Raw genomic sequence first — 16,680 nt, forward strand, 5'->3', positions numbered from 1 at the left:
TATATTTGTATTTGACATAAAATTAATCTGTATTTGAATTAATGAATGACATATTTAATAACATATTTATGTATTTAATTCCAATTTTAATTAATGAATGACACATTTAAGTAATTATTTAATGGTGTATTTATTTATTTAATTGTGGCACTTTTAGTCCTCCATACTTTTAGTCCTCCATAGTCAGTGTCAGTGAAAACTTTACAATGTCGGGGAAATGTCTTGGTTAGAGATTGAGATTGATGAAGTTTCTTTTCTTGTTCTATTGGATCCATATCAGTGGTTACAAATAATACAAAAGAGTTAGAGGACATGGCTATTTGTCTCCACCTGGTGGATGGACAGTGGTATCATATTATGTAAAACGGTTAGTAATACTCTGACACAGGATTTTGTCTTTTCTTGTAACAATCACAGGGTAAACAGTAGAAATATGGTTTTCATGTTATAAAGTAATCCATCAGGAATATGCGGTGAACTGGTAATCCAGCCAATGCACCTGGCAGAACATTTCTGACGTCCAGTGAACACACCGCACACAGTAAACGTTAAATTGCAAGTTTGATTAGGTTCATGGATTTTACTCAGGCTTGTTACATAAATGTGTCCAAGATGTGCGTCAATATATCAGAATTAATTTACGTCTCTCTTATCACATTGTTTAACACTATCAAACGATAATGTCAGCTAGGAAGTTTTTGAAAGATAACGTTAGCTGTTGTCTAACAGTATAGCTTATGTTACCTTTTTAACCTCTCTCTCTCTCCGAACCGTAGTTGGGAGATGGTTTAGTGTTTTGGCTCTTTGCTAGTAATTGGCATCTTAGAGTCCGGGCCAAAGTGTGGGAAGGAAGGAGTACGAAGTAAAGACTTTCGTGCAAAACCACACATTGAATTCCTTTCTTTAGCAAAGGCAGAACACAACACCGGGCCTGGTCAAATTCTGTCTGGACACTGCTGTGTATTAATGTTGCGTTCATTTTGTCCACCCGACTCGATCTGCGAGTCGGTTTCCTGAGTTACGAACCGGAAGTTGCAAATAGAACGCTCCCGAGGTCGTATAAACGACTCCTTAGGTCGTCTGAACTCAGAGGACCCGAGTTCAGTTACCAAGATGGCTACTCCAAGCATCACACACAGTAAACATTGTGGTCTTCTACTATTTTAAGCACATTTGTCTTTGTTGTAACCAAATGAAGAAGTCGTACACACAGCACTGTATACTGTTACCTATAGGCATGTCACTACAGTCTTATTATGTGTTAAATACCGCCTAATTAGTTATTTTGTAGCTTGTGCAGCTGAAATTGGCTAGAGACGCTCCATGTTGCTATGACAACAATACCGAGTCTTGAGCAGAAAGCAGAGCAGTAGCCACGGTAACGTTAACGTTAATCAGAACGGAATATTCAGATATCAAACTGTGTGATATGATTGTGTAATATGTAATGAACATGTGAAATCCGCGTTGGGTGAACTGTAAACCAGATAATCACTATACACGTTACCAAACCTCCAAACTGCCTATTGCAACCAAGCTCGTCGTGTTGTGTGGCCAAACAGAACGCAAAAATCCGTGGTTACTTGTTTTCAAACACGGATGTGACGTCGCTCTCGAGCTGCAAGTCGCGATTACAAGACAAAACGAACGCACCATAAACACCTAGGCATTAACATGAGCTAGCTCTTCGACGTCCGTCTGTCACCGTGGATGTCTACCTCTTCTCTTCCTGTTTTCCCTCCTGAACCTGTATGTCACACACACACACACACACACACACACACACACACACTGGGCCACCGTCTTAAAGGGGCAGGGCTGGCCGGTGACACTTATGAGTTATCAAATGTGTTGTGGAAGCGGTGAAATGATAACGATTTGTCAGGTTCCGTATGTTTTCATGACTTACAACCCAGACCACATAATATTTGAGCTACACACAGAATTCAAATCAAACTGTCAAACTAGGCAGTGCTCAATATCGTCAGAGAAATAGTAAATATAGCAACTTAAAAAAAAAAATTTAAATACTTAATACCTAATACTTAAAATGAAATAGACCTAGTTACTGTGATCTAAGACCTTGTTCTGAAGTGAAATTTTGAAGCTGTCCTGTAAACAGCTTTCTGATATATATAGCAACTTCTGATTGACCATTGTCCATTTCAGGCCTAAATTAACAATTCAATTCAATTCAATTTTATTTGTATAGCACCAATTCATAACAAGTTATCTCAGGACACTTTTCAAATAAAGCAGGTCTAGACTGAACTCTTTATAACATAAACAACATCGAGTCAGTCCTGCTCCCAGCCCGTTTGAGTTTAAAAGGAGGCTAGCACTGTGGTAATTAAAGCAAAAAGCGCAGAAATTTGAAAGGAAATGGCATTGTACCGAGCTGGAATAATCCCATTCTTCATCACCAATCTAGTAAGATAGTCTTAAAACATATAAAGGCCCTCCATTATGCTACAGCAGCCTATTATTCATCACTAAATAATAAAATAACAACAACATATATAACATTATTTACAGAGACCCAACAGTTTCCACCAAGCACTTGGTGACGGCAGCAAAGAAAAACTTTCTTTTAAGAGGCAGGAACCTCGGACAGACCCAGGCTCTAGGTGCGTGGTTGTCTGCCTCGACCAGTTGGGGTGAGAGAGAGAGAGAGAGAGAGAGAGAGAGAGAGAGAGAGAAAGACAGAGAGAGACAGAGAGACAGAAAGAGAGAGCGAACAGAGGTAACGACAAAAGGACAGAGACAGAGACAAAGCTGCACAGTAACAACTACACTAATAGCAGTGACTGATGATGATGATGATGATGATGATGATAATGATGAACATGAAGAAGATGGTGACGACGACAACAACAACAATGGGGGACAATGAGCATTGATTATAGTAATTATAGTATCTGTAGTAATAATAATAATAACAATAATAGATAGATGGTTCAGGACTTACCTGATCCAGCCCTAACTATAAGCTTTATCAAAGAGGAATGTCTTAAGCCTACTCTTGAATGTGGAGAGGGTGTCTGCCTCCCGAACCACAACTGGAAGCTGGTTCCACAGGAGAGGAGCTTGGTAACTGAAGGCTCTGGCTCCTGTTCTACTCTTAGAGACTATAGGAACCACAAGTAGCCCAGCATTCAGAGAACGTAGTGTTCTAGTGGGGCAATGGGGTACTATGAGCTCTTTAAGATATGAAGGGGCCTGATCATGTAGAGCTTTGTAGGTGAGAATGAAGATTTTAAATTATATTCTGAATTTTACAGGGATCCAGTGCGGAGACGCTAGTACAGGAGAGATATGATCTCTTTTCCTAGTTCCTGTCAGTACTCGTGCTGCAGCGTTCTGGATTAATTGAAGCGTCTTAATGGACTTATTGGGGCAACCTGATAGTAAGGAATTGCAGTTATCCAGCCTAGAAGTAACAAATGCATGGATTAGTTTTTCTGCATCCGTCTGTGACAGGATGTGTCTAACTTTTGTAATATTGCGTAAATGAAAAAAGGCAGTCCTAGAGGTTTGCTTTATATGGGAATTAAATGACAAATCCTGATCAAAGATAACTCCAAGATTCCTGACAGTGGTGCTAGAGGCCAAGGTAATACCATCTAGAGTAACTATATCTTTAGACAGTGAGTCTCTGAGGTGTTTGGGGCCAAGTACAGAGTGGCTGTGGTGCAGAGGCAGAGCGGGTCATCCCCTAATCGGAAGGTTGTTGGTTTGATCCCAGCTCCTCCTGCCAAATGTCGAAGTATCCTTTGGCAAGATACTGAATAGGCAAATTGCTGTGAATGTGTATGAATGTGTTATAATAGAAATGACTGATGATGATGATGAACATGAAGAAGATGATGACGACAACAACGATGGGGGACAATGAGCAGTGATTATAGTAATAATAGTATCTGTTCTACTTTTGGAGACTATAGGAACCACAAGTAGCCCTGCATTCAGAGAGCACAGTGTTCAAGTGGGGTCATAATACTACGGTGGCAGACAAGGGCAAACACATCGCAAACAGCAAAACGCTGCAAACACAGGAAGGCACTATACAAGTACAGATCCATTTACCATTGACCATTACCAAGTACAAGAATTTTTCATGATTGTACCACGGTGCTAGCCTCCTATGTTTTAATGTTTTCCTTTTTATAGGGGTGAAAGAATCTAATGTTGTTCGCAGTGAGCCTGCAGCACTATTAACAAGATATCTATTTGGGAAGGACTAAAGTTATGATAGGACTCTATATATTGTATATTCAGACATGGCATTGAATAAAACACTGATGGAATCTCCTCCTTGAATTTAGCTACAGCACTGTCAGATAGACATCTGCTGTAGGACGTTTTGCCTAATAGCTTGTAATCTAGTAATAGGAATTCAAAAGTTATTAAATAATGGTCAGATAGAAAAGGATTTTTTAAGTTGAGATTTTTACAGTATGAACAGTATTAGCAGTAAATATATAGTGCGCAGGCCAGTACCAGTAATTAAATTGGTTTATATACAGACAGCTAGATATTAATACACTATAGGTAGAGTACAGTATAGACAGATGCAAGTGAATGCACTATAGATATATACGTTATACACACGTTATGTGTAATTATGGGCTTAAATAGTCCAGGTAAGTGCAGTAGTGTGGAGTAGTGTGGTGGTATAGTGGAGAGGGGGTCAGTGCCAAGGAATATGGGAAGAAAAAGAGTTTAGTCCGTGGAGGGTGGGGTGGAGTGGGAGTTCAGTCATTCAGGGGAAGGGGGATCTCCTCGGTGCAGAGTTTGAAAGCTGATGGCAAAAAGCTGTTCCTGAGCCTGCTAGTTCGGGAACGGAGAGACCTGTACCGCTTCACAGAGGGGTAGAGGGCAAAGAGTCCGTGTCCTGTGTGGGAGGTGCCCCTAACAATGCTGCATGCCCTCGGCCTCCGCAGACACTGCTTGCTCTGGACAGCCTCAATGGTGGGGAGAGGTGAACCAGTGCAGAGTTTTCCGGACTGAGGCAGAGCAGTTTCCATACCAGACTATAATGCTGTTGGTAAGAATGCTCTCGATGGTGCAGCAGTAGAAGTTCTCCAGAATCGTTGTCACTGATGAGGCACTGTTGTGTTGTCTGCAAACTTGATGATGGTGTTGATTGCGGCCTCCTGGTTCTCCCTGTCAAAGCGAGCATAAAGGTTATTGAGCTTCAGTAGACATTTTAGAGTACAGTCTAGACCTGTTCTATTTGAAAAGTGTCCTGAGATAACTTTTGTTATGAACTGGCGCTATACAAATAAAATTGAACTGAAAACTTAAAAAGTCTTGCTGTAACATCCCATTGTGTAATAACTCAACAAAATGTGATACATTTTCACCTCATTGTGTAATAACAACTGCATTTTGTAACAATCTGCCAGATTTTGTAATAAACAATCGAAACTCAATATGTAATGCATTTTAAATAATTACATGGTGGCTATAAAAGGTGGGAGTTGGAGTTTTCTTTATGAACTGTCTTTTGAATAAGCTGAAGTTTTTGATGGTCTTTTTGGGGAGCCACGTCTCAGGTCTGCATTTGACATGAAGTCCCTGAGTTTGGGTGTATTTCTAAGATGAAAACAAGCTGCTTTTCTATGGGGCTATTTAGACTAAAATCAGTCAGCTATAATGCCAGGGGGCAAAACAGGTTCTACACATTGCACATTCTACACCCTACAAAGGACCACCTACTGCTGCATTTAACACCATTGACTATAATATCCCTTTACAGAGACTTGAGCATCAAATTGGCATTAAAGGAACCGCACTAAGCTGGTTTAGGTCATACTTATCAGATCGTTCTCAGTTTGTACCTGTTAACGATGAATCTGCCATAAATACTACAGTTAGTCATGGAGTTCCACAAGGTTCTGTACTTGGACCAAGTCTATTCACTTTATATATGCTTCCCTTAGGCAACATTATTAGGAAACACTCCATTAACTTTCATTGTTATGCAGATGATACACAGTTATATCTATCGATCAAGCCCAACGATATTAACCAGTTATCTAAATTATAAACATGTCTTAAGGACATAAAAACCTGGATGAGCTGCAATTTTCTGATGTTAAACTCAGGAGCCTCCTGCCATGGTCCTGCTTGACTCAATTCAATTTTATTTGTATAGCGCCAATTCATAACAGAATTAACACGGGGGATTTCCCAGGATGCACTGAGCTCCTCTCTTCCTCTTTCTCTCTTTCTGCACTCATTCATGTCCCATTAATGCATGTTACTAACTTCACTTTCTCCCCGGAGTTCTTGTGCTTTCTCGTCTTGCAGGTTCTCATGGATCCTGGTGGAGCCTCCTGCCATGGTCCTGCTTGACTGCCATTGCTAATATCACTGATATTAGTGTTATTATTATTATTATTGGGTTCTGTGTATGCATCATGATATATTTGTACTTCTACTTCTATATCAACATTATTAGGTACTACAAGGCAAGACAACTTGAACTAATCAATATAATATCCATCATTCACTTCGAAAAATTTTGAAACCATTAAAAAAAATGCTCAGAATTGTATATAAAACTTCCATATAATTATAATTATATTAATAATTATAGAGTCATTATATATAATGGCACTAAATGCTGCATGGTTCTCATGGTTTTTGCATAAATTTAAATGGCCAGGATCATTTATATTTCATACTACAAAATTTAGACTAATTTTAGAATGTTTTACATTACAGCAGACCTGTCACCTCGTCATCCACGCTTCACCTGCTGTGGTTCTATGTCCCACCAGTTTGAGAACCAGTGCTCTGGCAGCTGCCATAAGGCGAGACTGACTTTTCATTGCATGTGGGATATTTTTAGGACTTTTATTGCCTCTTTTTAAATGGAAAGCGATGACTAAAGTAAACAGGAAAGGGGGAGAGCGAAAAAAAGGGGATGACATGCAGCTAAGCGCCACAGGTCACTCACTGCTGCTGCAGCAAAGACTCAGCTTTGTACGCGGGGCACCTGTTCTACCAGGGCACATAATTAATTCTTTTTCAAAATTCTTAGGTTATAGGGTAAACGGGTTCAAGTCAGAAGCACTCCCTTTAACAGCTTATTGTGCTTTTACAGTCCTTTAACCAGGTGCATTTTAGTGGCCCAAGTAAAGTCCTATTCCCCCCTCAGATGAAAGACCTGGTTTAACTTCATTCTGATCCATTGTTACATAAAATCTCGTGATGTTGAAAGAGGCACCTTTTTTAACCCAAGATGTTGTTTTACTACTATGGTTTTAAGACAACTGGTCACTTCCTCCTGAAAGAGCCTGTCTGGTATTGTATTGCACAATCTGCACTTGCCCCATTTACACCTCTGCATGGTATATTTAATTCTTTTGAGTACTGTGTACAACAATGTGGAATTCTCTCTCAATTCCTATGCAATATCTGCAACCCTGCCATATGCTACCAGAGAACCCTTTGGATATAGTGCACCAGCTCCCAGTACTGCAGAGTAATAAGATAAAGTACTAATGAGCTATGGGAAAAGTCATGAGGCTTCAGTGTATCATTCCATAATGATACAGAATCTGGGTAATGGGGCCTTATCAGCTCTTAAGAAGACATGGGGAAAAGATCTGAAACTGACAATGGATGGTAAATGGTAAATGGACCTGTACTTGTATAGCGCCTTTCTAGTCTTCCGACCACTCAAAGCGCTTTTACACTACTTGCCACATTCACCCTTTCACACACATTCACGGCAAAGTCCATCGAACAGAAACTAACTCATTCATACACATTCACACACCAATGCACGGCATCGGGAGCAATTTGGGGTTCAGTATCTTGCTCAAGGATACTTCGACATGTGGCACCAGGAGCCGGGGATCGAACCCACAACCTTCCGATCTGCCTATGGTGTCAAGTAAAGCAAAGCCCTCATTCCATTTAAGATCATCAGATGTTTCTACTGGACTCCCTCCAGATTGTTTATACTTGGGTTAAGAGACATGCCAGACTGCTGGCAATGCAAGGGAGGAGGACGGAAGACTGGCTGTCAGGCTGTTGGGATGGCAAAAGTGGCAGCATTTGAAAAGATGTCCTATAAACAGTATGGAAGATTGAATGTAAATATTAGAAAATTGGGCAAATACTTGAAGTGATAGTTGGGATATTTTTGAAGTAGGGTTGTATGAGTTATCCACAGTACCAAAAGTAGACTGTTTCGTACACCCCCAGTTTGGAAAATCAAACTGGCAGCAGAAAAAGCCTAACTATTCAGCCACATAAAAATGGCCACCTCAAAAGAATCAATATCAGTTTAATTGTGTGCTATATTTAGAATATTTCTATCACTTTACCTCGCCACCAGATATCCTTTTTCTTTGGCACTAACTGTAGAAACGTATTACCATGCAGCCCCACTTTACCATGCACTATATTACATCTCAGATCAGCTGTTTGTCAGAAAATTGCAAGATCAGACTGAAATCATGTCCATGTGTTCCCCAGTCTGTATCACTGTAACTCTTCATTTCACTCTGATTTCACTGTTTGATTTTTCTAGACTCTCAATTGCCAAATTTATAAAGCTAATCAGTGACTATTGATCTTTCTCTAGATACAAAATCAATTCTTCTGCCATGGCACTTTATAGCTCCCAATTGTTAGACCAAAGTGTGAACCTAGTGAATCAGTGGGTGACATGGAGCTTCTCAATTGAGTGAGCGGAGATATTTTGGCAACTTCCATCTTCAATATGTCGATGGGTCACACATGTTCATATATCACAGATAACTAGTACACCAAAATATGTTTCTGCATGATTTGAGAGAAAGAGGAACATCATGCTGTATGGAAGAAGACTTGAAACTAGTAGTCAGGCCATAAACTCAAAACTGTTTACTGAGCTAACAAATCAAGTAAGAATTAGGCTCGTTTTTCCATAAGACTGCATGGATCTTTTATTACAGGCATCGGCACTGTCCCCTGCTGGTAATAAGATCGAATGCATGTTTAAGACACCTTCAGCTTCACGTCACAGACCTGGAAGCTCTGTACACACCTGCGCACGCGCACACACACCTGCGCACACGCACACACACCTGCGCACACGCACACACACACACACAGTCAACGGTTAGTCCCAAACATTTCACAACCATTTTTCAGATACTTTAAATATCTTTATACACTAAAAAGGTGTGGCTTTACTGGGTTGTCAGTTTATCTGTTTAACACGGACACAAACCTGTATGAGGCCAAATCATTTGTTGTATAGTGAGATTAAAGTGTCAAAGTCAGACTTGTGTGTACTTACAGTAAATTTAAACAGGTTTATACACTTGAATAAGATCCATTACTATCACTCATGTCCTTTTATGTTCTTACAAAAATAATCCATACTGTCAACATAAAGACAATGTGTTCTGTTTCAGCAGTAAATGGGCTCTGGTAGGCTGGATGTCATACAGTCCTGTTCTGTAGATAACTCTGCTGGCTGCCAGTGACACTCGATCAGAGCATCATACAGTTCCTCACTGATCTCCATGAACTTCCTGTTGGCCTCTATTACATCCAGCTCCAGACTAGGATCTGCAACACAGGGAGAGTTCATTTCAAGTGTGTGTGTGTGTGTGTGTGTGTGTGTGTGTATATATAAAAAAAAATATATATATATTAGTGCTGTCAAACAATTAAAATGTTTAATCGCGATTAATCGCATTGATGTCGCAATTAATCGCACATTTTTATCTATTCTAAATGTCCCTTGATTTCTTTTTGTCCCATTATTTTTTCTCATTTTAATGCTCTTATCAACATGGAAAAGTGGATCAGCTTGCTTTGTGCAAATGTTGTTTTATTGAAAATCATCCATTGTCGCCTGGCTATGACGAGGGGGCGGAGAATTTGCATCAGCTGTAAAAAAGTGTGTGCGGCGTGCCTGTTGTTTTGTTTCTGGTCTAGCTAGATCCGGTGTGGTGTTGCAGTTTTTCTAACGTTACTAGTTGTTGCAACAGCATGTGAAAAAAACTAGTTAAACAAACATTAATCTCGAGATGAAAAAATTGACACCGTTAAAATGGGTTTGCGTTAACGCCATTAATAACGCGTTTAACTGACAGCACTAGTATATATATATTATTTATGCATGGTTATTTATACATTTAAAATCTTTTTTGTTTGGTTTTGGACTGTTAATTATAGGGCTGTCGAGATAAGCCTTAATCATAAAAATTATTTTGTAGCCCATAAAAGGGGATGGCAAGCCACGGCCAAAACCCCATGTGACGTTACATCATCATGTCATGGTCAATACTTGTTTTGTTTTTTTTTAAATAAAAAAAAGAAATTGTCCCAGAGTGGCGAGGCTGAAGAAACTCAACACAAGAGCAGCTGTACCCTTTACAAAGTAAGTATCACCAAATGGCCACCCTAAATCACTGCAGGTTAAATTCCTTCATTGTGACAGCCCTAGTTAATCAGCAAAAGTAAACAATCTCCAGCAATCACCTTCAGAATAAACAATCAAAATTCTAATTGATACACAATCAATTGGATATAACAGTAATTTGCAGTGTCCGTCCTAATACCAACCTTCAAGTCCATCATCCTCAACAGCTTCACTTTCGCTTTCCTAAAGAGAAAAAAAAAAAACATGGTGGAATGATTCAAGTCTGTTAACAATGACTGATGGATGGGTGTCAACACAGGCTGCTATCAGAGAGAGCTTACTTGTGGTGGTGGATACTGTGAGTACTCATACTGCGGGTAGTTGTAGCCATAACCGCCTCCAGTCTGGTCGTAGCCCCAGGATGAGTAATACCCAGAATAGGCCTGTTGCTGCTGGTACTGGTTATACTGGTCATAGTTGTTTCTGTATCCTGAGCTGGACTGCCATGATCTGTGCTCTGACTGCTGCTGCTGCTGCCTGTTCCTTAAACTCAAGAGGGAGGAAAAGACACACTGCTAAACTCAGGTCCCAATTAAATTTAGCTTGTTGACGACAGGAGTGAAGTATTTAACAAGAACTCACTTGTTAGCAGCAAGGCTCAGTCTCAGAGGCTTACCACCCAGTCCCACAGCACCCTGACACTCCTCTAAAGCCCGCTTCTGCAGCCGCTCATCTGGGAACTGAACAAAGCCACAACCCCTGCAACAAAACACACAGGCAGTGTTCAAATTAGTGGGGATGGGGGCAGATCAGTACAGCTTCATCTTTATTCACAGACTTATAACTTAAAGACATTTTTTTTAAATGCAAGCGTATTCCGATGAGTACAGTTAGTGTGAACCCACCTAACCAACTATGCATCACTTATCCTTTGCAGAGTAGTGGGATGCTTGAGCCAACCCCAGCTGACACTGGGCTAACCTTGAACAGGTTGCCAGCTCATTCCTGCTCACATTCACACCTACAGGCAATTCAGAGTCACTAATTAACCTTCATGTCTTTGCCTTACCGACTAACACAGGTATTAAATAATGACACCAGGGACGTGGCTTTTCATGGGACACAACATATAAACTGACAAAATGTTGCCTAACAAACATTAACAAATTAAAATTGTAGGTAGGTTCATTAATCCAGTGATTCTCGACGACTGGGATAAGACCATTAACCTCCAAATTACAGCTGTGCCCCAGCTGCCAGAGCTCTAGACAATGCTCGAGATTCCACAAGAAGTGCCGTGCCATGTCCCAGAAGTGTCCCATAAGTGTGTCTCCGCTCTGCTCCTCTGGTCTATTTTTGACAAAAGCTATGTCAAGCAGCACAGAGCAGATCGGAACGGACAGGAAGTCAGACACAGAAACGGCATAGAGAAGTAAATCATGTGCGGATCATGGAGTCAAACTGCATTGCACACGCAACATCATAAGGCTGTGCCCACTGGAATTTCAGGGTAAGACTGTCAACAAATATTCCGGATTCTCTCGATTTTGTGAAAATTAATATTTGGTTGTGGAAAAAGAAAGGCAGCACAACTGCAGCCTGTCTTGCGAGTTGTTGTGTGGGCCTGGCATGCACTGCGCGATAGTCAGGAGTCACACAATGTTCCTTTCTTTGACTGAAAATGAAATGTAGGTCAAGATGAAGCAAGAAAATAATTAAATTACAACCATGTAGTAATAATGAGTAATTATTAGGGGGAGGCAATTCTAGGTAATGCAATTCTAATCCAATTAACTTTTTGTCAGATTCAGTGAATACCCTCTTACAGTCTCCCTGCTTTCCACTCTGCATATGTGCTGAAAATCATATGTTTGTACACAGCCCTTAACCTGAATGTGCCAAATAGTTTGTTACACAGACCCATCTGGAAAGTTGTCATTTGACACCATTTGGAAAAGGGCAAGCACTTTATAAAAAATACTCGACAGGTCTATCACTGTCAATCACAGGCAAACTTCAACCAATCAGATCAATAAACCATATGACGTAGTCCAACTCTTACTGAAATCAGTCGGGAAAAGAGAAAAAACATCTTTTCCATGGAGAAAAGCCTTAAGTGCTGTTCGTTGGTCTTATTTCAGTGAAGAAATACTCTCCAGTTCTGATAGAACTTATGCTAGCAGCATCTACGCTAACCCCTTTTAGCAGCCACCATTGTTGTTTAATGAACAGTGTCTCTCTGCGCCATACCTAGGGCCCATCCCCATAGCTGCCATTACTTCCTCAAAGGATGCTGATTGGTCCACAAACACATACACTGGCAAAAATGGTAATTACAATTACCACCCTAGCTCTGTAAATGAGGAACAAGCTGGGTGGCTCTGACTGAGCAACCCCACACTAACTTGTTATTCCAGTTAGGATTTATTACTTACTACTCACTTTCTAGTTAACCAAAATATGCAGTTGTTGTGATGTTAGCTATAGTAGCAGGAGAGCTGGGATTATTGCTGCCTGGAGCTGGTGTGCTGGCTCTGGGAAACCAATACAACTAGTAGCGGCTGTGGCTCAGAGGAAGAGCGGGTTGTCCACTAATTGGAAGGTTGTTGGTTCGATCCCCGGCTCCTCCCACCACATGTTGAAGTATCCTTGAGCAAGATACTGAACCCCGAATTGCTCCCGATGCACAGCATCGATGTATGAATGTGTTAGTTTCTGTTCAATGGGATTTGCCATTGCTGAGTGACTGTTCGTGAAAGGGTGAATCTGGCATGTAGTGTAAAAAGCGCTTTGAGTGGTCGGAAGACTAGAAAGGCGCTATACAAGTACAGGTCCATTTACCAAGCATACCATCCATCCATCCAACTCATCCTCTCTGCACGTAAGCTGCACAGCAGAAACTTTGTCAACAGTTTGCAAACCCACAACATACTATAGCTAACAAGTGTACACCAAGACTCTCTCATGGAAACCACTTGGATAAGTTTTGAGAATGGTCGAAACACATACAGTACTACACCAGTGCAGGCCAACAACATATACAGCACCTGCATTTGTTACTTTCTCCATATTGTGTTGTGACATGTTAATACTCACTTGGAGTTGCCCATGCTGTCCAGCACCACTTTTCCACCACGACAGGAAGGGTATCGGTTGTAAAAGAACTCATAAAGCATTCCATCATCGACCTCTGGTGTCAGATCTCCCACAAACAGAGAATACATCTGACTGCAAAAAGAGGACAAAACAGAGGCTGGGTCTTTATTCCTAGTGCAGCCAAGAAGACATTCAAGGTAGATATTTTAATCAGGGTTTCTGTAGGTTTTCTTTAAGATCATTATGAATGCAATTTAAGAACTATCTTATTTTAGGATTAAAACTTTTTTAGACCCCTCAAACACTCTGTTAATCAGTATGACACACAGACAGTGTCATCTCTGATATGCTGCTTCTCCATCTGGTCTCACCCACTGTCTTGCTTCCCAAAGGTGGCTCGGTTTAACTTGAATCTTGTGGGCTGTAGGAGAGAGACATTTAAGTCCACCAGTTATTTCTCAGGAACTTTAATAAGAAATAAAAACATGGCTAGTGTGAGTAAATGCACTGCGTACCGGATTGGCTCCAGGTAAAGCTTTTCCGTTGATTTTGCGGAGACATCTCTCAGCTGTGGCCTCGTCCGTCATCTCCACAAAACAGTAACCCAGAGCACCCCTGGGTGACGACACACTGTTTAACGTAAGAATAGAACAACTGCAAAAAGAGAAAAGTGCTTGCGGATTTAGTTCTTACCCTGTCATCTTGTTGCGTATGATCCGCACGTTGATCACCTGCTCACCCATGGTGGAAAAGGCTCTGGTGATGAACTTCTCATCCATATAGGTCTCTAGCTACAGAGTGACAGAAAGACATGCAGTTAACAAAAACATTAAGTTCAGGTGAATCGCCATCATTAGACCACTTAAAGGTCCGGTGTGTAGGATTAAATGGTATCTAGTCCAATCCAATCCAATCCAACTTTATTTGTTAAGCACTTTAAAAACAACCAAAGTTGACCAAAGTGCTGTGCTAGCGGCATAGTTGACTCTGCAATTAAAAAAAAAAAAACAGAGCCACATTTTTTTTTTTGGCTTGAAAAAATATCTCACAATTGGGCACCCAGTTAGCTCAGTCTGTAAAGCTGGTGACCCATATACGCAGCGGCCCGGCTTCGAATCCAATCTGCAGCCCTTTGCAGCATGTCATCCCCTCTCTCTCTGCCCCCTTTCCTGTCTATCTCCAGCTGTCTCTCTATCAAATAAAGGCCAAAAAAATAATACTTAAAAAAAAAAAAGTATCTCATAATTGTGACATAATAAGTTGTTAATTTAAAAAAAAAAAAAAAAAAACACCTTTCACCAGGAGGTTATTGATAGTAAGATGTTATAGAGGTTAAAGTAAAACTTGGCAAGATTTTTTCCCCCACAAATCTAACATGGGAGATGTTAGTGTAGTCCAGGTTTGAAAAACATAAGCACACTAGGTTTTAATGTAGACCTGGTTTCATTTCGTACCTACAGAAGTCAAACTGGAGCCTGACCGGGATCATTTTACATGATCAATTTTTTTTTTTTTTCAATGATCAAATCAATATACAACAATTAATCACAGCCAGCCCCATTTCTTCCCTTGATGTTGCAAATAGTGGTCGACCGATATGGGTTTTTCACTGGCCAATGCTGATATTTAGAGAGCAATGCTCTCAAGTAAAATGTTTCATTTTACAGAAAAGTCATTTTCTTATGCATTAGCCTATTAAAAGCTATTTAGGAAGTATAAGTGTTCATTGCTCTACAATTAACAATTATCAACCACAACAACAAATGTAACTTGAGTGAGGGGCTAAAATACAATTAAAATATGATGTTCCAGGACACTTGGTAACCCTGTGAAGGAAAATAGAAAATATTGTATTGCAGTATTTCGTTTTGTGATATTATATCTATTCTCAATAGCACTGTATTGAATTTTTTGTTTAAATCCCAAAAAGCGAGATAGCTTAACGTTAAATCGAACCTGAGCCCTGTGTACATGTGGTAAATCCAAATGCAGATCCCATCATAATACATCACCTTGCTTAGAGTATTGCAATATATCACACTATACTGAATTGTAACCCGTGTACACTGATACAGGCCATGTATCGTATCGCCATTCTTCCCAATACACAGCCCTAATACTCATTGTTGAGTTTGTGTTTTTTATTTGTTGAGTTTTACTGTATTTTAAAGGCCCATCTAGGGACGACCATTGTAAATTAGCTTAAACTATAAATGTTGTGGTGTGTGGCAGTTGTTTAAGCTATACAAATACATGTCCCTACACAAATAAACAAATACAAGATGAAATCGCCATTTTTACGTTTCCTCAAACCGATGTAACCCTCGTGTAGAAGACAGCAGACTACATTACATAAAGCGTTAGCCGGTTAAAAACGTTACACTTAATCGGAATGGAGTGCGTTTCCAGTGTGCCGAATTGATCAGTAACTTTCAGCTACTCGATACAAAGTGGTATCCAACAATAAGGCAATGTTAAAGTGCTGCTTTTCTAAGGTTCTGAATGAACGTTGCGTTCCAGCCATACACCGTACCGTGTTATATTGATTTAAAGCTAACATGGTGGTCCAACTGAATGATTTATGGCAGTATAAAATGAACAACTCACGTTCCCCATCCACAGCGTGCTCATGGTGCTGCCGAAGATGTGAATATGAAGTGAATTTACAGAAACAAGTTGTCAGTGAATTAAGCTGAACCTTCAAAGATGCACACGCTAGCTAACTTAGTAACGTTACAGGAGGAAAGTACACCAGCAATACCTCCTGACGTCATCATTTTCCTCTTTGGAGTTTAATGGCGGTTGGCAAATCAGCTTAGAGGTACATTGTCGCCACCTACTGGATTGGAGTGTGGAGCAGTAGCTTGGCAGGGAACAAAAATAAAAAACAAAACAGCAGAAGGTAAACACAGACAGTAAAAGAAAAGATCATGCCAGGAGACAGAAATCATATATTAACCTTATCTAATTTAATTTTCAAAACTTAAAAAGATGGTTTATAATTGAAAAATTTGATTTGTGGGTGTGTGATGTTGCAAGAGGTAGGATCATGTTGATGATATAGTAGCCTACTGATTCAAGAGTAAGAAAAACATTGCCAAACAATACATTTTCATATATGAAAGAGTAAAATCAGAAACAATATGGGAAATAAAAGCACAAATATCTTTCCAAAACGATCATGAATGGGGACGAGATCAAAATAA

General features: G+C 40.1%; 1 protein-coding gene and 1 long non-coding RNA gene across 5 annotated transcripts in view; both read right to left on the reverse strand.

Annotated features, from left to right (window-relative positions):
• Nucleotides 1–2,176: 2,176 nt before the first annotated feature.
• LOC127372052 (uncharacterized) overlaps nucleotides 2,177–16,680 on the reverse strand; it is a 281,035-nt gene continuing 266,531 nt past the window's right edge. For both annotated transcript variants that reach the window (XR_007886498.1, XR_007886499.1), the window contains exon 2: nucleotides 2,177–7,885. This is a non-coding gene — a long non-coding RNA (uncharacterized LOC127372052). The remainder of the gene's footprint in view (nucleotides 7,886–16,680) is intronic.
• LOC127372021 (tRNA selenocysteine 1-associated protein 1) lies at nucleotides 8,920–16,250 on the reverse strand. Of its 3 annotated transcripts, none has more exons than XM_051415384.1 (9): nucleotides 16,082–16,250; nucleotides 14,168–14,265; nucleotides 13,990–14,104; nucleotides 13,846–13,895; nucleotides 13,475–13,606; nucleotides 11,021–11,137; nucleotides 10,720–10,921; nucleotides 10,582–10,621; nucleotides 8,920–9,579 (listed from the first exon to the last, which is right to left on the reverse strand). In XM_051415384.1, exons 1-9 carry the CDS (start codon nucleotides 16,103–16,105, stop codon nucleotides 9,419–9,421), a joined length of 939 nt encoding a protein of 312 aa, XP_051271344.1. In that variant the 5' UTR covers nucleotides 16,106–16,250; the 3' UTR covers nucleotides 8,920–9,418. The 3 variants fall into 3 exon arrangements, with proteins under 3 accessions (XP_051271344.1, XP_051271345.1, XP_051271343.1); XM_051415385.1 differs by having other exon boundaries at nucleotides 10,720–10,927; nucleotides 13,990–14,089; nucleotides 16,082–16,249; XM_051415383.1 differs by having other exon boundaries at nucleotides 10,720–10,927; nucleotides 16,082–16,249.

This window comes from Dicentrarchus labrax, unplaced genomic scaffold (assembly GCF_905237075.1).
Source record: "Dicentrarchus labrax unplaced genomic scaffold, dlabrax2021, whole genome shotgun sequence".
NCBI lineage: Eukaryota > Metazoa > Chordata > Actinopteri > Moronidae > Dicentrarchus > Dicentrarchus labrax.